The sequence below is a fragment of the Dromiciops gliroides genome, chromosome 5 (assembly GCF_019393635.1).
Source record: "Dromiciops gliroides isolate mDroGli1 chromosome 5, mDroGli1.pri, whole genome shotgun sequence".
NCBI lineage: Eukaryota > Metazoa > Chordata > Mammalia > Microbiotheria > Microbiotheriidae > Dromiciops > Dromiciops gliroides.
The window spans coordinates 241,623,848-241,649,845 of NC_057865.1; the positions used below are offsets into that span (position 1 = coordinate 241,623,848).

Here is a 25,998-nt window from a genome sequence, read left to right on the forward strand (position 1 = left end):
AAATATATAGTGTGAATCTGAATAATGCAATCACTTCAAGTGATTCATTGCTTGCACTAATTGGGACTTGCAATTATGTAGGATTTGCAAAAAAATAATGAATGCCTTTATAGACGATTATTCAAAAAGAGACATAGTGTGTTATAGTGGAAAGAAGGTCAGCCTTAGGTTCAAATCCTGACTCTGACATATGCTAGTTGAGTGACCAATGATGTCATGTAGTCTCTCAATGCACAGAACAACTCTAAAGACCATATTTGTTGCTAGTCTGCCCATGTAAAGGAAGTTTCCAAATGCCAGATGTTCCCTCCATATCAATGAAATCACAGGTCCAAACGAAATCTAGATATAGTTTTTGGTTTTTTTGAGGAAGGAAGTTAGTTTTCTTGTGAGAAAACTCTCTCTACTAAAGCAGACAACTTAGATACCTTAGAGACTTGTTTGACTAAGGATCTTAAGAAGTTAAATGGGGGCAGCTAGGTGGCACAGTGGATAAAGTACCGGCCCTAGATTCAGGAGGACCTAAGCTCAAATCCAGTTCAGACACATGACACTTACTAGCTGTATGACCCTGGGCATGTCACTTAACCATCATTGCCCCGCAAAAACAAAAGAAAAGAAAAGAAGTTTAAGTGACTTAGCCAAGGTCACTGGGTTTCCTTCCTCCAAGGCCAGCTCTCTCTTCCCTGCATCCTATTTTCACTAGATGCCTTTCCTGAACTGGAATGGTATCCTTGCTGAATTTCATTTCCCTGTTATGGCGAAGTAAATTCTCTTTTCTTATGTTTCAGATGGTTTAAGAGTGTTCCATTTCACCACAGTCCCAAACCTGGACCACTGAACTGGGCTGAGTCAGGCCTGGCCTCCAACACAGGACCTCTGACTCCAATTCCAATGTACTTTCCCCTGCACGCTGCCCTTTCTCATCTTTCTCCGCAGGCAGCCAGAAAAAACAAATATTGGCTTTACTCTCTTCTAAACTATAGTCATTATGCCAAGCACCAGAGATAAACACATGTCTCCAAGAACAGAAGTTCCTGTCTCTTTAATCTGTTAACTAGGTCCCCAAGGTGGCACTAGCCTGTCTTTTTGGCCTAGGAATAGTTTAGTTTTTAGTAGATTGAGATTTAGTGAAAATCATTAAAAAATAGAGCCTGGGGGCGGCTAGCTGGCACAGTGGATTCAGGAGTACCTGAGTTCAAATTCGGCTTCAGACACTTACTAGCTGTGTGACCCTGGGCAAGTCACTTAACCCCCATTGCCCCGCAAAAAAACCCCCAAAAAACCAAAAAACAAACAAAAAATAGAGCCTGATAAAATAACCCTCCTGAGAGTCTGGGCTGAATGAATAGTCCTCTCCTTCCCCCAAACCTCAGAAGGGGTGTCGAGGATGGGGAATGGAGCCTAGCAAGTCAGAGCAGCCAAGACACTGGGTGGTGGTACCATACATGCAACCTAGGGCCATTCATTGGAAGACCATGAGCCATGGGGACAATGAGTGGGAAGACCATTGCAAGAAGGTATACCCCCCTGGATACTGGTCACCCCTGACACCTGCAGCAAAGCCCAGGCAGCCTGGTCAGAGTTATGTCTCTGCTGCTATGTATGGCCACAGCTACCAACTTTACCCATCATACTAAATAAGATGTCTTCTCATCATCTTTTGCCCTCATTGTCAGTTTTTGATGTTGGCCTCTATAAACACTTCTATCATGGCTTTTTGTTGGGGCTGTTGAGTCACGAAGCCTGCATTTTGTTTACTGGTTGAAGTTTATCATTATAAATGTATGTGATTTGAACTCAGGTATTACAGTTTACATACTATACCACCTAGATACCTCTGTTCAGTTCTGAATGTCAGTTTGATATGATCTTCCCACTTCCCTTCTTTTAAAATTTTTACTTATTTACTTTTTGGGGGGAGGCAATCAGAGTTAAGTAACTTGCATAGGGTCACACAGCTAGTAGGTGTTTGAGGACAGATATGAACTCGGGTCCTCCTGACTCTATTCACTTGGCCACCTAGTTCCACCTCCCCCTTTTTTTTTTTGGTGAGGCAACTGGGGTTAAGTGACTTGCCTAGGGTCACACAGCTAATAAGTGTCAAGTGTCTGAGGTCAGATTTGAACTCAGGTCCTCCTGAATACAGGGCTGGTGCTCTATCCACTGTGCCACCTAGCTGCCCCCCCTTTTTTTTAACATGACCCCTTGTTAAAAAAACAAACCACCCAAAAACTTTGCAGTTGAGAGCTCCGACAAGGGATTCATTAAATACTTTTAAAATGTTGTTGAATGGTAAACACACAGTGCAGATAGAGAGACTGAAAGACAAAAGAAATACAGAATTTGTTTTAACTGGACACAGAACAAAGGGAAGAAAATCCTGCTGTCAACTTGAGACTTTTCCCACTATACCTTCATTTTCCTATTTTTCCAGGGAGTGTTTCAGATGCACTAATGTGGGCTGATGGGAAGGGGATCCCTCTCGAGCTATATATTCACAGTTGGACATCCACAGAGAGGAAGAAGGAAGGGTGCTCTCTTGGATAGGTTCCAGTTTATTTCATCTGCTGTCAGACCAAATTGTGGCAATCTTTCCCATATAGTGTAGCCAATTGGAAATGGTTACCATCGCTTTCCCTGGAATATTGCTTACCTAGACAGATTGGCCCTCTGTGACTCTGGGATTAAATCCAGCTGATACCTCAAGACTCATAGAAAATTCAAATGGTGAGTTTTTTAAAGGACTGGAAAAGGTACGACTTTGCTCCAAATCTCCCTTCTTTTGCTGTGTCTCATCACTGATGCTAATCTTCTTCATCAGTGTCTGCTAACTTCTCATTTCCTAATCTGGGAGGAAGATATATATATATGTGTGTGTATATACATATATGTGTGTGTATATACATATATGTGTGTGTATATATGTATATATGTATATATATTTCTGACTGAGCAAGCCACTGATCTGATTAGATCAGGTTAGAAGAGCAGAAGAGAATTTTAGATCAATTTTTTTTGTTTTGTTTTGGTGAGGCAATTGGGGTTAAGTGACTTGCCCAGGGTCACACAGCTAGTAAGTGTCAAGTGTCTGAGGCCAGATTTGAACTCATTTCCTTCTGAATCCAGGACCGGTGCTCTATCCACTGCGCCACCTAGCTGCCCCATTAGATCAATTAAAAAAAATTATTTGGGCTTTTAGAGGTCATGAGAAGGATGCCCTGAGAATGGTGAAGTCAGGTTGTTATTAAAAGAAATTTAGATTTGAAAGCAAGCTTTTAAAAATCATGTTGTTATAGATTTTTAGAAAATCAATGGTGCCCTAAGTGATTTACAAAGAGTAGGTCAAGAAGCCAGAATCATTGGGAAGTAGGAATTTGAAAGTGAACCTTTAAGTTTATGAGACTATAGGATATATTCACTCAATGTATTTGTGGATTTTTGGGAAATAGATTCGTTGTGTCATCTAAGAATACATTTTAGGAACCATAAAATTTATCTCCTTTCCAACTTGGGACTTATTCTGATGAAAAACTGTTAGCAATTTTTTGGCAAAACAAAGCAGAACTCCTGAGGTCATTTAATGATGATCAATGTGAACTTTTTAGTGAGATTTTAACATATCAGATATTGCAAGATAATGGTGATTTCAACTGACTTAATTGTATGGGCAGCTAGGTGACACAGTGAATAGCGAGGAGGACCTAGAGTCAGGAAGACCCATTTTCATGAATTCAGATACTTAACTGGATGTGTGACCTTGGGAAGGTGACTTCACCCTGTTTGCCTCAGTTTCCTCATCTGCGAAATAGTTGGAGAAGGAAATGGCAAATCACTCCAGTATCTTTGCCCAAAAAGCCCCAAATGGGGTCAGAAAGGGGCAGATACAACTGAATAACAACATATTAGATGTTACAAGATAATAATGATTTCAACTGACTTAGAATTTGACACAGCTGAAAATGACTGTCAAATGGGGGAACATTTATGAAAACTTTGTTGGACTCCCATTTATGAATGGAATTGAAAGCTTAATAGTAGAACAAAAATATACTGTAAAATTAATTAAAATAAAACCCCACTTCCTCAGGACTAAGAGGAGACAAAAATAGTATACTTTTTTTTTTTTTGTGGGGCAATGGGGGCTAAGTGACTTGCCCAGAGTCACACAGCTAGTAAGTGTCAAGTGTCTGAGGCTAGATTTGAACTCAGGTACTCCTGAATCCAGGGCTGGTGCTTTATCCACTGTGCCATCTAGCTGCCCTTATCGTACACTTTAAAAAAAAAATTTAGTTTTAAAATACCAAATGTTAGCATAGCCTCCTCCAAAATCTAGCTATCCTGGTGCCGATCCACTTTTTGTGAAGCAAATCATTACCCATCTGTGTCTTAGTTGCAGAGAGATTAAGTGATTTATCTCTGCCGTATTGCTAAGAAGGATCAGAGGGAGGACTTCAAGTTTGAGTCTGTTAGATTCCAAGGCCAGGGCATGGTATACTATGCTATGCTGAAACTCTAGTAACTCAGAACACTATAGTTTCAATGGATGATTTTTAAAAGCTTGATTTTTCCTCATTGCCTCACCAGGAAAAAAAAGCCTGATTTTTGTGTGTGACTATTTGGTGGGGGGAGATGGAAGAAATAGGTTGAGTAATAGAGGAATGGATAGCTAGATGGCAGAGTGAACATCCATAGAGGAAGAAGGAAGGATGCTATCTCATACGGGTTCCAGTTTATTTCATCTTCTGTCAGACCATATTGTGGAGTCAAGAAGATTCATCTTCCTGAGATCAAATCTGGCCTTAGGCATTTACTAGCTGTGTGACCCTAGGCAAGTCACTTAACTCTGCTTGCCTCAGTTTCCTCATCTTTAAATTGAGCTGGAGAAGGAAATGGCAAACCACTCTAGTATCTCTGCCAAGAAAACCTCAAATTGGGTCAAGAAGAGTCAGACACAACTGAAACGACTGGACAACAACAACAATAGAGGAATAGGGTAGAAATAGAGGAAAGGCAATGTAATTCACTTTCAGGTTAGTAGAGGCTCATTCCATGTACTAGTAAAAGCATCATGCATTTCTGCAGACCAGCTTGGTGATGCAGTAAATAGGGCACTGGACCTGGAGTCAGAAAGACCGGCGTTTAAATACTCCTTTGACCTTTACTTGCTATATGACCCTAGGGCAAGTCACTTAACTTCTGTCTTCCTCAGTTTTCTCAAATGGAAAATAAGGATATAATAATCACCCAGAATTTGGGGGAGGATAAAATGAGATGAAATTTGAAAAGTACTTTGTAAACCTTAAAGTGCTATGTAGTAGATGCTAGCTATGATTATTATGGCATAAATGTCTAATTTGAATTTAAGCTTAAAAAATTTCAGACAATTATATTCTGAATGTCTAGTTTATATATATATATATATACACATATATATGTGTGTGTGTGTGTGTGTGTGTGTGCGCGCGCGCGTGTGTGTGTGTGTGCACACACACACACACACAAATTAAATTCCTGGGTTCAGAGGTCAGCAGTGGCAGCACTAAGTTGTCACTAAAATATGAGACCAGTTCAAGGTATGACTGAACACTCTTACTCACCTGCTGACATGACAGGGGGGCTAAAAGAGACTCTGCTAACAGATCTTTATTACTTCTTTGGGTAATATGCATGTGGAAATAGCCTCACTAGACTTTACAAGCCTGTAAGAGTTTTTGTATTTCCTCAAAGCAAACTTCAATGTAGTCTATTTTTACCAGTGATCAGGCTTTTAAGCTAATTATAATATTAAGTTAATTAGTTTTAACTAATTAATATAGGATCATGAGATTTTAAAGCTACAGGTGACCTAGATGTCAGATGTCTGAGCTTCTCTTTTTACTGATGAGGAAATTGAGAACTAGTGATGGGAAGTGACTTGCCCAGAGTAGTAATAATTAGTAAAAAAAAAATTGATAATCCTTTTAATTATTTTACTTTTTCAATTTAAAATGATTCCCTCTCATATTAGTCATGTTGTAAAAGAAAACACGGACCAAAAAAATCAACCCAAGAAAAATAAAGAAAGTAGAAAAAGTATGCTTCAGTCTGGATTCAGACACCATCAATTCTTTCTCTGGGGAAGGATAGCATTCTTCATCATAAGTCCTTCAGAGTTGTCTTGGATCATTGTATTGCTGAGAATAGCTATGTCATTCACAGCTGATCGTCTTACAGTATTACTGTGGCTGTGTACAATGTTCTTCTGGTAAAATGATTTTTTTAAAATGGTAAACTCAAATAAGCTAAGGCTATCTTTTTTTTTTTTTTAATTTGCGGGGCAATGAGGGGTAAGTGACTTGCCCAGGGTCACACAGCTAGTGTCAAGTGTCTGAGGCTGAATTTGAACTCAGGTCCTCCTGAATTCAGGGCCGGTGCTTTATCCACTGCACCACCTAGCTGCCCTAAGGCTATCTTAATAGAGATGAAATGAAGAGTTCGGGCAAACAATAAGGAAGATGATGGCTTCCATATAATTATGATAGAATTTTTTTTTTAGATTCTTAGTGAGTCATGGCTTAGAGCACAGGGGGATGGACTCTTAAAGTTAGGAGACCTTGGGTTCAAATGCAGTCTCAGATACTTATCAGTTCTGTAACCCTGGGCAAGCCATGTCTTTTTTCTTCAGTTTTCTTGTCTGAAAAATTGGGTGGTACTGGTGTTGGGCTTGGTAGCCTTTCTAGGGGATGTCTCTGCTAGCTATAAATCTAATAGCCTATGATCTCTTGGATGGGGCAAAAAAAAAATTGCCTGAGAATTTATTAGGGCAGAAAGAGCCAGGGCATAATGTTTCTACATTGGCAAAGCAACAATTTCCTCCTCTTAAGTGTCTTTAACACAGTGGGATTTGATTAGTCATATTTATACTTAACATTATTTATGATGGGAAGCTTAAGCAGAACATGGTACGATGGAAACTAGAATGGTATGACAAAAGGGGAACTCTATCAAGAGTTAAAGGTCTGGGGGCAGTTAGGTGGTACAGTGGATAAAGCACGGGCCCTGGATTCAGGAGGACCTCAGACACTTGACACTTACTTGCTGTGTGACCTTGGGCAAGTCACTTAACCCTCATTGCCCCTCGGGGAAAAAAGAGAAGGAAAAAAAAAAGAGTTAAAGGTCTTGGATTTGGATCTCAATTTTTCTACTTAGGGTGAGTCACTAACTCTTTCTGGGCCTCAGTTTCCTTATCTGTAAAATGAGGGGGGTTAGGCTAGATGATTTCTAAGGGTCCATCCTTGCCCTAAATTCTACTGGCCATATGTATGGGGGAAACATTTATTTTGTAAATTGTGTGTGTGTCAATACCCAAATAACCAATTTTTCCCTCTTCTTGCCCTCCCCCCCACCAAGACTAAATGTGTCTTGTTGGAATTTTAGCAGTCTGGAATATATTTGCAATTTGAATTTTCATTTCTCCAGAGCATTAAACTTATAAATTAAGTATACACACATATCTCCATTAGAGAGTTTTGTTAACCTGACCCTTTGCTTCTGCCATTCCCCAGCTTGGAATGTTTTCCCCTCCCTTCTAGTCAGTCAGTAAGTATTTACTCTGTGCCAATCACTGGTAACTATATCAGACTCTTCAGAGGCCAGTCTTAGTCTTTCTTAGCTACCCCAACCCTCAGTGAGCTTGCCGTCTTGGACGCTCCTACTTATTCAATGCAATTCAATTCAACAAGCATTTATCAAGAACCTAATGTATATAATGTACCAGGGGCATAATAATAACTGATAACTATATCCCACTTGGTGGCAGCAAGGTAGCAGAGTGGAGAGAGTGCCAGGCCTGAAGTCATGAAGACCTGTGTTCAAATCCAGCCTCAGACACATATTAGCTGTGAGACCCTGGGCAAGTCACTTAGTCCTGGTTGCCTCAGTTTCCTTATCTGTAAAATGAGTTGTAGAGAGAAATGGCAAACCACTACAGTATCTTTGCTAAGAAAGCCCCAAATGGGGTCACCAAGAGTCAGAAATGACTAAACAATGACTAAATAACAACAACAAAATATGCCATTTTGGAGTTCACAAAGAGATTTATCTCATTTAAACCTTCCAATAACCCTACAAGGAAGTGACCCTAGACATTATTATCCCCATTTTACAGATGAGGAAGTAGAAGTTCCAAGAAGTTAAAGGATTTGCCCATGGTCGAGTGACTAAGTGTCAGGGCAGGATTTGAAACCCCGGTCTTCCTGATGCCAAGTCACTCTACTCATGTTGCCTCTCTACCATATGTCTCTACCGATATTGACATGCCACTATCTTGTATCACTCATTCTCTTTTTATATCTCTGTCCTGTTCTAGATCATAAGTTCCTTGAGTATAGAGACTTACCTAACTTTATAACTTATCTTCAATGCCTAGCATAGCATCTTGTGTATAATATGTATCTATTGATAGATTAATGAAAGGCATTCACATGTTGAAACATGAACTCACTTGGATCATTACTGTGAAATGTACAAATGTTAGATTCAAAAACGTTTATGAAAATGAATTAATCATTTACTCAAGACCATGAATGATCTAAGTCAAGTCAGAAAACTTTACTTAAATAATTAGCCTTGTCAATATAGAGGCAGCTAGATGGCTCAGTGGATAGAGTGCTGAACCTAGAGTCAGGAAGACTTGGGTTCAAATCTGGCCTCAGATATTCCCTAGCTGTAGGATCCCAGGCAAATCACTTAATCTCTGTTTACCTTAATCCACTGGAGAAGGAAAGGTAAAACCACTCCAGTTTCTTGGCCAAGAAAACCCCATACAAGGGTCATGAAGAGTTGGACACAACTAAAATGCCTGAAGAGCAATGACAACAACTTGTCAAAATAAGTATAAACAGGGGGCAGCTAGGTGGCACAATGGATAAAGCACTGGCCCTGGATTCAGGAGAACCTGAATTCGGATCCAGCCTCAGACACTTGACACTCACTAGCTGTGTGACCTTGGGCAAGTCACTTAACCCTCATTGCCCTGCAAACAGCACCCCCCTCCAAAAAAAACCAAACCCCAAACAACAAAATAAGCATAAACATCTCTTACTGTTGCTGTAATTGTTCTCCCTTGTGGTTGTTAACTCCTGACTATCATAATCATAATCAAAGCTTCCTAAGGTTACTTTATTTCATGTTTTTGTTTTGTTTTGTTTTGTTTTGTTTGAGTGAGGCAATGAGGGTTAAGTGACTTGCCCAGGGTCACACAGCTAGTAAGTGCCAAGTGTCTGATGCCAGATTTGAACTCAGGTCCTCCTGAATCCAGGGCTACTGCTTTATCCACTGTGCCACCTAGCTGCCCCTATTTCATGTTTTCTTGAACTGTAGTACCTGCTTTACAAATTGCTATGCAGGTATACAAAATAGGAACTTCCTGTCACTGGGTGTGTTCATGAAGAGGCTGAATGACAAACTCCTAGGAATTAGTAGAAGGGATTCCTAAAGATGGTTTTTAAGGTCCCTTTCAGTGCTAAGAGTCTATGATTTGGTAAAAATTCAGAACTTTTAGAGAATAATTTTTTAAAAATAGATATATGTATTTTTGAAGTTTAAAAGATAATGGTTTTAGAATATAATGTTTTAATGATCTTTTTAAATCTACAAATTTAAAAATCTACAAATAGATGGAGAACCCTCTGTGTAATTTAAGATTCTAAATGACCTGTATTTCTCTTGGATATATACCTGGTATGATGCCACCACCCTAATTTGGTCACCATTGATGGAAAAATGAATTGTGGTCACTTTGCACTTCCTTCTTGCTTTCTACATTAAGCAAGTTTGGATGCCTTTTTTTTTACCTACATGACAAGGGGCAAGCCAATTTTACATCTCTGTGCCTCAGTTTCCTCATCTGCAAAATGAAGGGCCTAGATTAGATGGCCTCTAAGCTCCTTTTTCAGCTCCACCTCTATGATCTTAGAATTCAATGACTCCTAGGTGGCGAAGTGGATAGAGCACCGGCCCTGGAGTCAGGAGGACCTGGGTTCAAATCCAGCCTCAGACACTTAACACTTACTAACTGTGTGAGCCTGGGCAAGTCACTTAACCCCAATTGCCTCACTAAAAACAAAACAAAACAAAAAAAAGAATTGAATGACTCAATGATCGTTGAGGGCCCTTCCATTTCCAGAGCTTTCATTCCAGGAATCATATCCCCCTATACCACAAGAAGCAGTAGATGTGGAATCAGAAAGACCTGTGTTCAAATTCTGCCTCCTACTATGTGACTAGGGCCACATCACAATTTCTCAGCAGCCCAGACAGTTCTATAAGATTTTAAGTTATGAATGAGTGAGTTGCCTGTCTGCCTCAGTGGAGGGACTTGGTACATCTATTGTTCACTATACTAAAAAAAGAAAATAAAAATCACAGGTATGGGAGGACAGCTAGGTGGCACAGTGGATAATGCACTGGCCCTGGATTCAGGAGGAGGTGAGTTCAAATCTGGCCTCAGGCACTTGACACTTACTAGCTGTGTGACCCTGGTAAAGTCACTTAACCCTCATTGCCTCGCACTGCCCCCCCCCCCCAAAAAAAAGTATGGGGGGAAATGCATCTCATTGCAGCTTACTATAGAGAAATAGAGACTAGAGTTACAGATGATTCACTCCAAGGATTCTCCTCCTGTCTCTCAGGAATCATGTCATGTCCAACCATAAAGTGAATATAGATGGATACACGTAACACTTATAAGATTACATATAACATATAAGATACATGTAATGTAAGATTAAAAAAGAGAAGGGCATAGACTGATAGTCAATAGAGGCCCTCAAAAGAGGCTGCAAAAATGCTAAAATTATGAACAGAATTTATATTTAGTTCCTTTGGATGCTCCTGTCTATGGCTTGCTTTGTATATGTTTGTTTTCATGTTGTCATCCTCATTAGATTATAAGATCCTCAAGTGCAGGGACTGTCTTTTGCCTCTTTGTATCCCCATACAGTGCCTGACCCAGAGTAGGTGCTTAAGAAATGATTATTGAGGGGGCAGCTAGGTGGCGCAGTGGATAAAGCACCGGCCCTGGATTCAGAAGGGCCTGGGTTCAAATCCAGCCTCAGACACTTGATGCTTACTAGCTGTGTGACCCTGGGCAAGTCACTTAACCCTCACTGCCCTGTCCCAAAACAAACAAACAAACAAACAAATAAATAAATTGAATGAAAGAAATTATTATTGATTGATTGTTCCTTCCTACCAGGAAGCTATAGCTTGGGAGAAGAAAATGCAATTTGATGAGAAAGCAGAGCAAATAAAATAAAGGTCTCAGATAAATCTGTGCTCTACTGTAGTTAATGATCTAGGATTTAAGACATTTGGGTAATTTTTATTGCAAATATAAAGCATCATAATAGACTATGCATTTCCTGTCTAATTAAAACATTTTTGCATAATTAGCTCAAGAGGAGCATTTATTTCTGTAAAAGACTATTTTATAATCATATTATATTACAGTTTAATAAAGTTTCTGTTGATTAAAAATATATAAGTATATATACATACATATATAAATATACAACCACATATGTAAAAATATATACACACATATTCCATTTATATTGGGAATGATGCAACTGAGAATACCTTTGCTTCATTATCCAGTCATAAAAGTGCATCTATTTCATGTATGTGCTTTAAATATGCATGGTATATTTCAGTAGAAAAAGATAATTTTCCTACCTAAGATTGTTTTTAGACCTTCTGTCTAGGTACGGTGGTACATGCCTTCAAGCCCAGCTACTGGGGAAGCGGTTTGCTGGCAGATCTCTTACACTTGGGAGCTATGAACTACAGTAGATGAAGCTGATTGCGTGTCTACACTAAATTCAGCATGAATATGGTGAGTCCCAGGGAGCTGAGGGGCCACTAGATTGCTTAAGGTGGACTGAACTAGCCCAGGTCAAAAACTCTTGTGCTGATCAGAGTGAAATTGGGCCCCAAAGTAGCCCTTGCATTTCCAGCCTGGCTGAAATCCAGTTTAAAAAAAAGAAAAGGAAAGAAATAAAAAGGAGGTTTTCTGGAATGAAGCTGAAGTAAAATTAATTTTTCTACAATTAGCAGTTATAATTAAAAAAAGAAATGAACCATCAAGACAATTCTTCAACTCATCATAAGAGTTCCGATTATTCAGCGCTATTATTTCCCTTCCTTGTTAAAGTGATTATTAACTGACAATAGAGCCTCTTCCTTTATTAGCCCTCATAAGAAATTTAGGCTATTAACTAAAATTTTAATTATTGGAATCATAAAAGAAAGAAAAAATGCCTCTGAAAGGGGAAGGTGGTTAAGAGTTTTAAGAGTTCAGTGACTTATAGCATGGATGATGCAGCAACCTCCCCAGGAACTGAGATCAGGAGCGTGGGTGGCACACTTTTAGGTTGGGCATTACAGACAAGGACTGTGGCTATAGTTAGAGGGTTAGAGTATCCAACACACATAACGTGTTGGATGACTCATTTCAGGAGCAATTATGGCATCTTTCTTTCCTAGGATTTTTTTTTTTTTTTGCAGGGCAATGGGGGTTAAGTGACTTGCCCCGGGTCACACAGCTAGTCTGTGTCAAGTGTCTGAGGCCAAATTTGAACTCAGGTCCTCCTGAATCCAGGGCCAGCTCTTTAACCACTGCACCACCTAGCTGCCACTCTTTCCTAGGATTTTAAATGTTCCTTATGGGATAGGAAGGAGTGGGGTGAATGGATAGATGGACGAATGGATGATATATAGATGGATGGATAGATGAATGGATGGTTTATTTATAGTACTTCTAGCATCCAGCATCTAGCATAGAAGACTGTCTTCTTTGATTGATTTGCTCTGGGCTATGGGATTAACTAAATTTTGAGGGATATCAGATTTCCTGGTTTATCTGTTTTATTTCTCAAAGTCCTGAAAATGCATGTGAATGGCTAACTCCCATCACTTCTCAAATAAGCACTCAGGAATGCTTCAGTTTCCTAGACCTTGAAGAAAAGCATATTCCTTCAAGTCTGTGATTAAACCAGTGGCAGATATCTTCTGATTCATTCCAGTGCCTAGAACTTTTCCTTTTTCCCCCCTTCCAGCAAAGCCTGGTTGATTTTAAGTTCTCTGGGCTTTTCTTGGTAAAGGTCAGTGTATGGATATTTATAATTTACACTAAGAAAAACACTATTATTTTTAGAACAGCTGGTGTGTTTTCTTGCTAAGCATGTTAGGAGTGACATCTGTTTTTGCTGCTTGCAGACTTTTCCCTCATCTTGGCTAAGAATATTTCCAAAATTAAGCTAATGAAGAGATGCCCCCAATTAACACAGCAGACCATGCATAAGCCTAATCAGAAGATGATGCTAAAATGCTGAAGAGCCCAAATTAGATGTGTTTGAAGGCAAAGATTCCTGAGATAATAAAGAGGCAAAATGGTCTGTATAATGAGTAGTAGGCTCGGCTTGTAGTCAGGGGAGACCTGGGTTTAAATCTCACCTTAGGTGTTAGCTATGTGATCCTGGACAAGTTATTTAACCTCTCTCAATCAATCAACAAGCATTGACTAAGTACTTACTATCTGGTAGTCATTATGCTAAGGATAGTGGGTAGAGGGTAAAAAGAGAAAAACTGCCCCACCCCTAAGAGAACTTACTTTCAAATGGAGTAGACACACATACACAGATATTTACAAAATACATATAGAGGAGATGGAAAGATCCATAAAGCAGCTGGGAGAGACCTGCTACAGAAGATGGTGTTTTTGATGAATCTTGAAGGTCAGGAGTACTAAGAGGCAGAGTTAAGGAGAGAGAACAACCAAACACAGGCAAAAGCTGGTACAAAGCTATGGAGATGGGAGATGGACATTACCTGTGAGGAACAGCAAGTTGGCCAGTATGATCAGATGATAGGACGCATGGAGAAGAGTAATGTATAAGACTGGGAATGTAGGGAAGGGTCAGGTTGTGAAGGGTTTTAAATACCAAACACAGGAGTTTATATTTGATCCTGGAGTCAATAGGAAAGCATTGGACTTTACTGAGAAGATGGGTGATATGGTCAGTCCCACTTTTTAGGAAAATTACTTCGGCAGCTATGTGGAAGACAGACTGGAGTGGGGAAAGGTTTGAGTCAGGGAGATTGATTGGAAGGCTACTATAATAATTCAGATGAAAAGTGGAGCGGTTCTGAATGAGGGTGTTTGCTGTATGAGTAAAGAGAATGGGGCTTAGATAAAAGATGTTATGAAGAAAAAAAATAACAAGATTTGGAAACTGAGTGTATATGTGGGGTGAGAGAGTGAGGAGTCCAGAGTGACACTGAGATTGTGAACCTGGGTGATGGGAAGGATATTCATGACCTCCATAGTAATAGGAAAATTTTTAGAGGGTAGAGCTTGGGGTGAAAGTTAATGAGTTCTAGGGGCAGCTAGATGGCGCAGTGGATAAAGCACTGGCCCTGGATTCAGGAGGACCTGAGTTCAAATGTGGCCTCAGACACTTGACGCTAACTGTGTGGCCCTGGGCAAGTCACTCAACCCTCATTGCCCCACCCAAAAAAAAAAAAGTTAAGGAGTTCTGGTTTTGACATGTTGAATACCTATGGGGCATTCAGTTTGAAAAGTCCAATAGGCAAGTTGTGATACGGAACTGGAGATCCACAGAGAGTCTATGGCTAGAAATATAGCTCTGAACGTTGTTTGCTTAGAGAAGACAATTAAATTCATGGGAGCTGGGGTCACCAAGTGAGAGAGTTAATAGGGGAAAGAAGAGGGTCCAGGACAGAACCTTGGGAAAGTTCATGATTAGTGAATTTTGAAAACTACAACTCCAAAGCAGCATCCCTTTCTGTATCAGGAAACTAAGCTGAATGGAGAGAGAAGGGGATGAATGATCAGAACTTCATAGACTCATAGATTTCCAGCTGGGAAGCCATTTTGTCCAACCCTTTCATTTTCCAGGTAAGGAAACTTTGAAAATGCTAAGCATTTCCCATGAGTCTTCTGACTCCAAATGCAGATCTCCTCCCACTGTACCTAACTCCCCCAGCCCACTTTAGCTGTTAATTCTGCTGCTTTAAAGCAAAGCAAATACTACACCTGTTTTCATTCTTTGCATATTCCTAGCTATTGTGAGTAAGAGACCTAGCTTCTACCCTAGTTCCTCGTCTTAATTCCAGTTTTTAGTTACAACTGTCTTTTTCCATTCCAAATCTCTTATCCACTACTCTTTCTTTGTTTGTTTGTTTTTTGTGAGGCAATGAGGGTTAAGTGACTTGCCCAGGGTCACACAGCTAGTGTGTCAAGTGTCTGAGGCTAGATTTGAACTTCGGTCCTCCTGAATCCAGTGCCGGTGCTTTACCCACTGTGCCACCTAGCTGTCTCCACACTACTCTTTTTTTGATGGTGGAGTGGTAGGTGAATGTTGAAAAGAAAGTCCATTTCTAATATAAAGAGGTCAAAGTATAGTTTTAAAAATTTTCACTTAGACTCAACAGGCAAGGAATACTTGTTTGTATTTTAGCAATGAATACTTGGTCCTAGGTGCAGCTAGGTGGCACAAATGGATAGAGTGGCAGACCTGGAGTCAAGAAGACTCATCTTTCTGAATTTAAATATGACCTCAGACACTTACTACCTGTGTGACCCTGGGCAAGTCACTTAACTCTGTTTGCCTCAGTTTCCTCATCTGTAAAATAAGCTAGAGAAGGAAATGGCAAATCACTTCGGTATCTTGCCCAGAAAACCTCAAAAAGGGTCAACTTGTTTAGTCCTCAGGATCTATGTCACTGCAATGACCATTTTCCATAATATAGAACAAAAAAGGAATGCTGACTCCAAGCAGCATTCTTTTTTTTTTTTTTTTTGCAGAGCAATGGGGGTTAAGTGACTTGCCCAGGGTCACACAGCTAGTAAGTGTCAAGTGTCTGAGGCTAGATTTGAACTCAGGTCCTCCTGAATCCAGTGCGGGTGCTTTATCCACTGTGCCACCTAGCTGCCCCATCCAAGCAGCATTCTTATGGAAATGACTTGGGTTCAAATCCTAACAGTCATTATTACCCAAATGATAATCAGTGAAGTAACTTAACCTTTCTTGACCTCAATTTCCTCTTCCATAAAATAAGAGCTCCATTAAACACCCTCCCTCTTGAGCCTCATCCAGCTCTACTTCTAAGATCCCATGATCATATAATATGTTGATTGTGGTGGGGAAAAGAATGAGGAAGAGTTTCTCAGGTAGCTGCTATTGGCTGGTTCTTTTGTTCCTTATGAAACAGCATTATCTTGCTTTTGTAATTCCTGGGCTTTAATAGCCATGGCTACAAATCCCGATTCCTGAGTAGAAAAGACAGAGCAGGTTTGATTTCTGGATTAAATGTTCCAGAGCCACAGGTTACCAACGGGAGGAGCTTTTTGCAAAAACATGCCAGCAAATTATGGTCTGTCTGTTTTCAGTAAATGAAGCATGGAGGTTAAGCAACCACCATTTTCCTAGTATGTTAATTTTCACAATATCTTGACAGATGGCTTCTATCCTGGCTGCAGGACCTCTGTCACAAGATCAGTCACCAGCAATGAAATCTATTGGTTAATATAAAAATCGTTACTCTGACCCACTAACTCCAGTCAAATCCAACTAATTATTTCATAAACCTCCCACTTCTGGTCTTTTCTGGTGTCAGCTGCTATCACCTCAATCTAGCATCTTTTTTTTTTTTTGCTTGCAGGGCAATGAGGGTTAAGTGACTTGCCCAGGGTCACAGTGTCAAGTGTCTGAGGTCAAATTTGAACTCAGGTCCTCCTGAATCCAGGGTCAGTGCTTTATCCACTGCGCCACCTAGCTGCCCCAATTTAGCATCTTTATTAATGGAAAATGAAATTCTCTTTCTCTGGATTGATCATTTTTATTTTGCCTTCATATAACATGGCTCCCGTTTTTCGTTTGAGGAGTTTTGTTTCCTGTCCCATGACTCCATAGCTCCCATAACTATTCTGGTAGTCCCATAACAAAAAATATTTTTAATTTATATCCTTTTCTATAAATTTTTTCATCCGTAAAATGAAAGGTTTGAGCTAGATGATCGTTGAGGCCTTTTGGAGTGCTCACATTTTATGATTCAATACCTAGACAGATATCTCTTGCTTAGGGAGATGTGATTCAGCTGAGTCCCTAGAAAGAATGGAGGTTGATATAGAAACCTGAATTAAGAATGGCTGTAGGGGCAGCTAGATGGCGCAGTGGTTAAAGCACCGGCCCTGGATTCAGGAGTACCTGAGTTCAAATCCAGCTTCAGACACTAGACACTTACTAGCTGTGTGACCCTGGGCAAGTCACTTAACCCCATTGCCTGCAAAAAAAAAAAAAAAAAAAGAATGGCTGTAGAGGGGCAGCTAGGTGGCACAGTGGATAGAGCACCGGCCCTGGAGTCAGGAGGACCTGAGTTCAAATCGGGCCTCAGACACTTAACACTTACTAGCTATGTGACTCTGGGCAAGTCACTTAACCCCAATTGCCTCACTAAAAAAAAAAAAAAGAATGGCTGTAGAGAACATGAAAGCATTAAGAGCATTAATGACAAAGAATGACAAAATTAATTACAAAAAAAATTAATGATAAAAAGAAGAAAGAGAAGACACTTGGAACCACTATGGGAAAACAATTGACTAAACACTGAAAATTTAGTACTCTGCAGTAATAACTTGTAATGATCTAATTATAGTAATAACAATGATTTGCATATGTTTGGGAATACTGATAATTCTTTCCTTTTAGCTAGCTCTTCAGATATTTAGTATTAACTAGAGAAAAAAAGCACCAAATACTGGTAGTCTCTATCTATATCTTGGAAGACAAAACAAATCCATCAAAATAAAAAAAAATCACATTTTCAGCCATAAAATTGAGAAAGTTACCAGATGGACCCAGAGATCTGTCATCATGGAATGTGTTACACAAGATTTAGAATGGCAAGATACAGGAAAGAATAACTTACTTTTTAAGGAGACTCTAGAATGCCAGGAAATAAGAATGATACCAGCTCTGACCAGTCTGAACTGGGTAAAAAGGGTTAGTCAATGAAGGGGAATATATGGTTTTAATTAAGTCTCACCCAAATTTCATATGCTTACTGGGGTTTAGTACAGTGCCCTTCAAAATTTAACATTTAATATTAATTAAGGTTAGATATTTAATAAATTTCAATATTAATGAATATTAGAGATTTAATAAATGTTTACTAAATGGAATTGAAATATACTTTTAAGTACTACAAGGTGATTTGAGGGCCTAAGAGCAGGCACTCTTTTGTTTTTGTTTTGTTTTTGTTTTGTTTTGTGGGGCAATAAGGGTTAAGTGACTTGCCCAGGGTCACACAGCCAGTGTCAAGTGTCTGAGGCTAGATTTGAACTCAGGTCCTCCTGAGTCCAAGGCCAGTGCTTTATCCATTGCGCCACCTAGCTGCCCATAAGAGCAGGCACTCTTGACCAAAAAAATCTCCCTTATCACCTATCGCTGTGCTTGAAATTCTATCATTGGAGTTCACTTCCTTTGAGTCTTGAAGGACTTTTAGTCTCTGAGTCCCCTACTAGAATTCAAATATTCCTACTATTAATTAATAGCCAACTGAGGCTGAAGTCCTGAAAGAAAAGAGGAAAACAGTATAGGCATCTTGTTGGATGGAAAAGTATGGATTTTAAGAATAGTGGGAAACCAACAAAGGTAAACTTATCCATGAAGGTTGACCCAGAGTAACTGGCAGATAATAATAATGAACTCAAACTTAATCTTAATTTAAAAAAAAATTTCCTTGAAACATCCTCCTCCCTCACCATTTTATAAAAGACTAATACTATAGCTTTGTTGTTGTTACCATTAACTATGCTACCTTTATATTACTTACATTTGCTTTCACTAATTTCTTTGGGTCTTGGGTTCTCTAAGTGCAAACTATATTGAAATGACTGCAATAGGGTTAAAGTTCTCATGTGTTTTAGAAAGACCAAGGACAGTGAAGAAAATAAATGCGGCAAAACCTTCTGTCTCTTAGGATTATGTGAGTTTTATATAGAATAAGTGTCATCAAAGAGCTTCTTTTGAATCCCTTGAGTATCTGGGAACTCCTATAGACACAAAGTCATCACCTTATGAAAAGTGGAAATAAGTAAGAAGCCCACAATAAGTAGGCTCTTCACTTGACTATTAAAACCAAAATAAAATGCAAGTTAGCTTCAGGATCAGAAAAGCAAGCTATTCTCAAACCGACACCCATATTATCATTTTCCTTTCTAACCTTTCCCCCAACTTTGAAACCATCAATTGCAACTAAAACTGAATAAGCTCACAATTTTGAGAATCCAGTTTTTGTGGATAATCATGAAAACAGTTTCAAGACCATTGCAACAGCAATAATAATAGCTAGCATTGATATAGCACCTACTATGTACCAGGCATCGTGTTAAGCACTTTTCAAATATCACCTCATCTGATCTTTTTTTTTTTTTTTGCGGGGCAATGGGGGTTAAGTGACTTGCCCAGGATCACACAGCTAGTAAGTGTCAAGTGTCTGAGGCCGGATTTGAACTCAGGTACTCCTGAATCCAGGGCCGGTGCTTTATCCACTGTGCTATCTAGCCGCCCCCCATCTGATCTTTGTAACAACTCTGGGAGGTTATTATTACAGCCAAGGAAACGGAGGCAAACATCAGTTCAGTGACTTGCCCAGGGTCACACAGCTAGTTTCTTCTTCTTTTTTTAAAATCTGAACAAGTTTATTGGTGACTTTTGTTTTCACATCAGAGTCATTTCTGGATAACCCTCAGCAACCCTGACCCTCCATGGTGACCCCCCCCCCCCCAAATTTAGTCCCAGCTAATAAGTTTCTGATGCTAGATTTGAACCTGGGTCTTCCTGTCCCTCAGCCCTGTGCTCTATGCACTGTACCACTTAACTGCCTCTGGAGAAAGCCCTATGATCCATTGCATTCTTACCTACTCAGATTGCTCACAAAAGATAGGCTATTTACCCCATCTGAATAGTTGATCCCAGGAAGGAGGGAATGCAGTAGTCAGCAGCTGCCAGTGTGTAGGGGGGTTGTGCAGCTGAATCATCCCAGTAAATATCCTTCTTCATCTTGGGTAGACTCATGTGCATTTCATCCACAGCCAAAAGGGACACCTAAGACCGTCACCACATTGTTAGACTAGAGCAGATCACTGGATGATTGCATCAGAAACTTTGAGCTGGAAGGGACCTTAGAGGTGACCCTCCTCAATTTACAGAGAGCAGGAGGAGAGAGGTCAAGTTACTTGCCCAAGGTCACCCAGGTGGTTAAGTGGCAGAGACAGGATTTGAACCCAGTTCTTCCTGACCCCCAGCCCCTTGCTCTTTCCACTGAATTTCCCCCAGCCCAGTCTGTGATCCTACTCTGCTGAAGGAGAGACTGTCCTAGTCTCCAGCCATGACTCTGCCCTGAATGTTTCAGGTGACCTTGGGGAAGTCGCTTACCTTCTTAGCGCTGCGTTTTGTGCTAAGAGTGGACTAGTCTTGGACCTAGGCTGAAGGACCGTGCTGCATTAGGGAGACAATGTGGTCCTCTCTATGATGTTTGGGATCCTTTAAGGGGAGGGTCATAGAAATACAAAGCAGTAGTAACTGGAGCGCTGGATGGCCTTTACTGGCCAAGTACCTGTGGGGGAAGAGGAAGCTGGTGTAGACTCTTCCTAGGAAGAAGACCTCCCTATGCTAGGTCTGTGAACGCTGCAGCACTTGCTCCCAGGCTGCCTTCCTTCGAGGGGGGAGGGGAAGGGACTAAGTGGCTGATTCTGACCTGGCCCAGATTCCCAGTGATCAGACATCTTTAACATCTGGTCACCTCTGTGAACTTGGGGTCTTACACCATCTTGAGATGGGCAACCATTTACATGATTGTTGACCTGTGGCGGCACTGGAGAAAGAGATTGAAGAATGAATTAGTAACAAGGCCTCAGCTTCTCCACTGGAAGGGAGGGGAGGGTTCTGAAGGGTTGATCAAACTTACAAAGAACGTTGTCGGGGCTAAGTATCCCTGCAACCCAGAGTCAGTCCTATGGGAGAAGAGCAGGTACACACACAGAGGGGAAATGAGCCTTGTCAGGACATGGAGAGTCAGTTTCTTCCCGTTTACCACTGAGGCTGTTTACCGCATTCACAGACATAACTACGAAGCCTTTATTAACATTTTGGCGTATCATCAGCAATCAATCACTCTAAATGTTTGCAAATCAGACGGGAGGAAAAAAAGCCACTAACCTGTAAATTTCTATCTATACACCAGTTAGTTTCAAAATCATCGTCATCTTCACCAAATGGGTTGATCAGTTGCTCTGCCACCTGTAGTTAAGAACAAAACCCAAATCAGGCCTTGGCCTGAGGTGAGCCTTAAGAACTAAGAAAAGGAGGACACTTAATTTATTTTTTTTACTCATTGTCCCCTTGGGGCTCCATCACGCCCAAGAGCAAACTGCAGGAAAGTAGTTTTTTGTCTCTGCTGTTCCAGGTACTAATGATCAAGTCATCACATTTTAAAAATTAATTTTTGTTTTTATTCGGAACTTAACAAAATGCTAAATGTGAGCACATTTACATAGCTACCATTTATAAAGCACCTCAAGGTTTGCAGAGCGCTTTAGAAATATGATTTCATTTTAATCTCACAGTAACCCTGGAAGGTAGGTCCTATTATTATTCCATTTTACAGATGAGGAAACCGAGGCAGATGGAAGTTAAGTGACTTGCCCAGGGTGACACAGCTACTAAGTTTCCGAGTCTGGATTTGAACTCAGATCTTCCTGATGTCAGGTCCTATGCTCTATTCACTGCCCCTCCTAATCACATACACACACACACACACACACACACACACATACACAGATACAGATAGATAAATAGATAGATGGATGGATGGATAGATGATAGACAAATAGAAAGAAAGAAAGAGAGAGAAAGAAAAACAGGAAAAGTATATGAAACTGCAGGGTTCTATTATGTATGAATATGTACATTTCTTTTTAAGTATTTGGTAACATCAACCTATAGATTTCAAAGTAGTCTTGATAGTCTGCTCTTCTTTCTGACCTTCCTTCTGTTCCTTTTTCATGCCTCTTATTTGCATAGAACATAAACAGATTGATGTTTTCAATATTCAATTATCATCTTCTTGGCAAAAAATCTATGCTAGGATTAAGCCTAGGTGATTCCAATAATTTTTTTTGGGGGGGCAGGGCAATGAGGGTTAAGTGACTTGCCCAGGGTCACACAGCTAGTAAGTGTCAAGTATCTGAGGCCGGATTTGAACTCAGGTACTCCTAAATCCAGGGCTGGTGCTTTATCCACTGCATCACCTAGCTGCTCCCGATTCCAATAATTTATTCCAGTAATTTAATCATTTTTTTTTTCAGTTACAAAAAAGTCACTATTTTCAAATAGTTTTTAAAGAAGTCAGGAATGGTATAGGATGATAGACCACCACAGTTAAAGCTAGGCTAGTGTTTTCACAATAGATTCCTTTAATTTCAACGTTTAAAAAATCTCAACCAGTCGAAAAAAGTATGCATGTAATATAATGGCAGGGCAGCTGGGTGGCGACATAGTAGATAGATTGTCAGGCCTGAAGTTCATCTTCCTGAGTTCAAATCTGGCCCCAGACACTTACTAGCTGTGTGACCCTGTCACTTAATCCTGTTTGCCTCCATTTCCTCATCTGTAAAATGATCTGGAGAAGGAAATGGCAAATCTGTCCAGTATCTTTGCCAAGAAAACCCTAAATGGGGTTACGAAGAGTCAGACATGAGTGAAATGACTGGACAACAGCATTATGACAGCATTTAGTCTTGTAGAGGGCTGCATTTCCAAAATCCAGTTTTATGAAGGAAATATACAAACTACCACAAAAGGATCTCTAATTTTTCAACATGTACAACTCTCAGCATAGGATCACAACCCTTCTGTGATATAATAAATGAGTCTTAGAGAGTTGCCTCAGACAGGTAGAGGTTAAATGACTTGCCTAAAGTCACACAGCCAGGAAATATCAGAGGTGGGATTTGAACTCTGATTTCTAGCTCAACAGTCTATCCATTATCCCATGCTCCCTCACCCTCTCTCAAGGTTTATAGCTACAATGAATTACAGATAACTTAATTATGACATCATCTCAGGTTATCCCACCACATGACACCCTTTTAGATGTTCACATAGCATAAATAATCCAGCAGAAGAATCAGGCCATTGATATTTCCACAAATTTATGAGGTCAAAACAAACATACTCTATGTCAATAGTTGGGTTGGGCTCTGCCACTGTAGGAATTGTCCAGAAATACATACATATATATATATATATATTGTTAAGGGCTAAAATTCTAGCTAAACTGTCTAAAATATCTAATGAGTGGTCGCCAATAAATTATAAGCTTTAGCAAGAGTTAGACTTTTAAGCATTTATTAAGGAGAATAAGAATTTGGTAAAGAGAGAGAAAAAGGCCTAAATTCCTAGCTATTAAAGGGAGAGCACATTTCTAGCTCCGCTCTCCACCAGAGTCCAAAGGAAAGAGCCCCAGACTCAGCGCCAGTCTCTTCCTTCCTCCTCCCACTAGTCTGCGTCACTTCCCCCCCGCCAAAGAAAAGACTCCTGGTCTTGCCCTCAAAGACCTTCGCTTCATGGGCAGAACTCTTCTACAGTAAGTATCCAGCAGGTGGCGTTATTCCAATCGTTACAGTCCCCCCTGTTGTTCCTCAAGAAAATGTTTCCTTGACGGAACAGTAAAAAGAATATAATAACTATTGCTAACTAATAATATGTGAACAACAATATAGAAAAGGAAGAGAGGACAGTTTTGTCCAGAGGGGCGATTTTTTTTTTTTCCTCATGAACCGACGCTTTGACATTGGTCTTGCAAAGGGAGGGCCTCTGCAGAGAATACATGTTACAGATGGTGTATATTATAACAGAAAGAGAAAAAAAAACAACAAAAACAACAAATCAAAACTGTTCATTTAAAGTCTCTGAAAGTCTTTTCTCAGATGTCCTCTAGGTGTAGTCGTGGAATGGAAGTCTTTTCAGGGGTTGATGTGTGGATGCTGGTAATCAGCCAGGAAAACTTCCTACAAAATTGAGCTTAACACAACTTTAAAATAGCTTTGTCAATAATCAAATCAAACAATGAAAGTTCTCAAAAACATGTCTAAGGGAATTCAGAATCTTGGTTGTTACACATGAAACATATAATAAAACAAAAATTGAACCATTCTTTAAAATTATAATATTATTATAGTCCCCCCCTTATGGAGGGTAATTGAGAAGACAATTGCTGCGATATTAATTATTAAAAATAATTTTTATCTTTGTTTCATCACTTTTTGCATCATCTGCCTAATTATCCTCATGCCATTATGAGAAATTAAAAAATCTAATATAATTGGTAACAGGTGTCAAGGCCAAATTCAACACTGTATTTATCATGACACCTGAGATAATTATGGGTGTTACCATAAAAGAACAGAGAAATGATGGGATATGAGCATTCCCACACATGAGCAATATGTTCTGCCCATACAGTATGCCAGGCTTAAAATAGGTGGATGGAATATATGTCCATGCCACCGAACATATTGGAAGAAACTGAGTCAGACTTAATCAGATGCATGGGACTGAGATGTCCATGGCATCAGGCATATAGGAGGGAGCATGGAAGCCAGGTGTAGAAGTGAGATGGGTGGGATCAATACTTCCAGCCATCTGTACAATATTGTGGGGAAAAATAAAATAAAATATTAAACCAAGAGAATCCAACCTCAACATTTGTCAAAAGCCGTTCCCTCGGCCATACCTTGACTTCATGCATGTCTCCCCTCATGTGACAGTTCAGTGTCTGCTCTTGCATGTATTCCTCTTGTGATTGGATGGCATCTTGGCCAACTGGCATCTGATAACTCAGAATAAAGGCAATTAATGTCTTAAATGATAAGTTCCCATAATCCAAGTCTCATATGGATTTAAAAATTGAGGATAATAAATGATTGCAAAAAATGTGAATACATCTTGACTCAGAACACAATATATAATTATGCAACAATTTCAAATAATACCCCTTTTTTTTAACTTAGTATACAATTACTTTTTTGAAAAATCTGAACATATTTAAATACAAGTTAAAGCACAACAGAATCTCAAAGAACTTTTTTTTTTGAAAAAAGAAAACTTTTACAAATGTTCCCCTCTTTTTTTTTTTTTTTTTTGGAATATGCTTATCAAAAATAATACTTCTAGAATCAATTTATACTTGCCATGGCAACCAATTTGCCAGGGAAATGCTTTAAAGAGTTAGATCAAATAATCAATTGAGAAAAAATAACAAAAACAAACAACTCAGAATATGGGAGCACAATACTCCTAGAATTAACATTGTATTATGAAATCAAAACCATGTTTCAAAATTAGATAGATGAATGAATAGAAGAAAATACACATGGAACAATAAAAGACAATGAAATTCAAACTAAGGAAGTCTAAATGAATATGAACTTAATATCAATAAGAGTATTATAAAATATAAACTTGATCACATGACTATAAAAAGCTTTTACAAATATTCTCCTTGTTTTAAAAACTAAGTATAAAACACAATCTCAAAAGCATGAAAATCTCTATGAAAATAAACCCATACCATTAATTTCAAAATGTAGATGTAATAGCATAGAAATCCTATGTAACCTCTGAACTGACATTAATAATCTGAGTGAATTCAGAACACTTTTGATTCCGATATCTAAAATCCCCAATACTCATATCAATACCTTGCTGCTTACTTCTACATTTCTGTAAAATATGTACCCTTCCATGGCAAAAGAAGCAGAGTCTTGAACTATGGTGATGATTGTCATTCTTATTCAGCTTAAGTTTTTCTTCTTTAACCCCTCTATATTGTCTGTCGGGCTTTTCACCATACAAACGCTTTATAAGA

The 25,998-nt window shown here is 39.4% G+C and overlaps 1 protein-coding gene across 3 annotated transcripts in view; it reads right to left on the bottom strand.

Moving 5' to 3' along the window:
• BEST3 (bestrophin 3) overlaps positions 1-25,998 on the bottom strand; it is a 61,182-nt gene that overhangs the window by 5,971 nt on the left and 29,213 nt on the right. For all 3 annotated transcript variants that reach the window (XM_043967371.1, XM_043967372.1, XM_043967374.1), the window contains 2 exons: positions 21,288-21,368; positions 20,023-20,174 (listed from right to left, as the gene is read on the bottom strand). In XM_043967371.1, the coding sequence (XP_043823306.1) occupies positions 20,023-20,174; positions 21,288-21,368 (233 nt within the window). The remainder of the gene's footprint in view (positions 1-20,022; positions 20,175-21,287; positions 21,369-25,998) is intronic.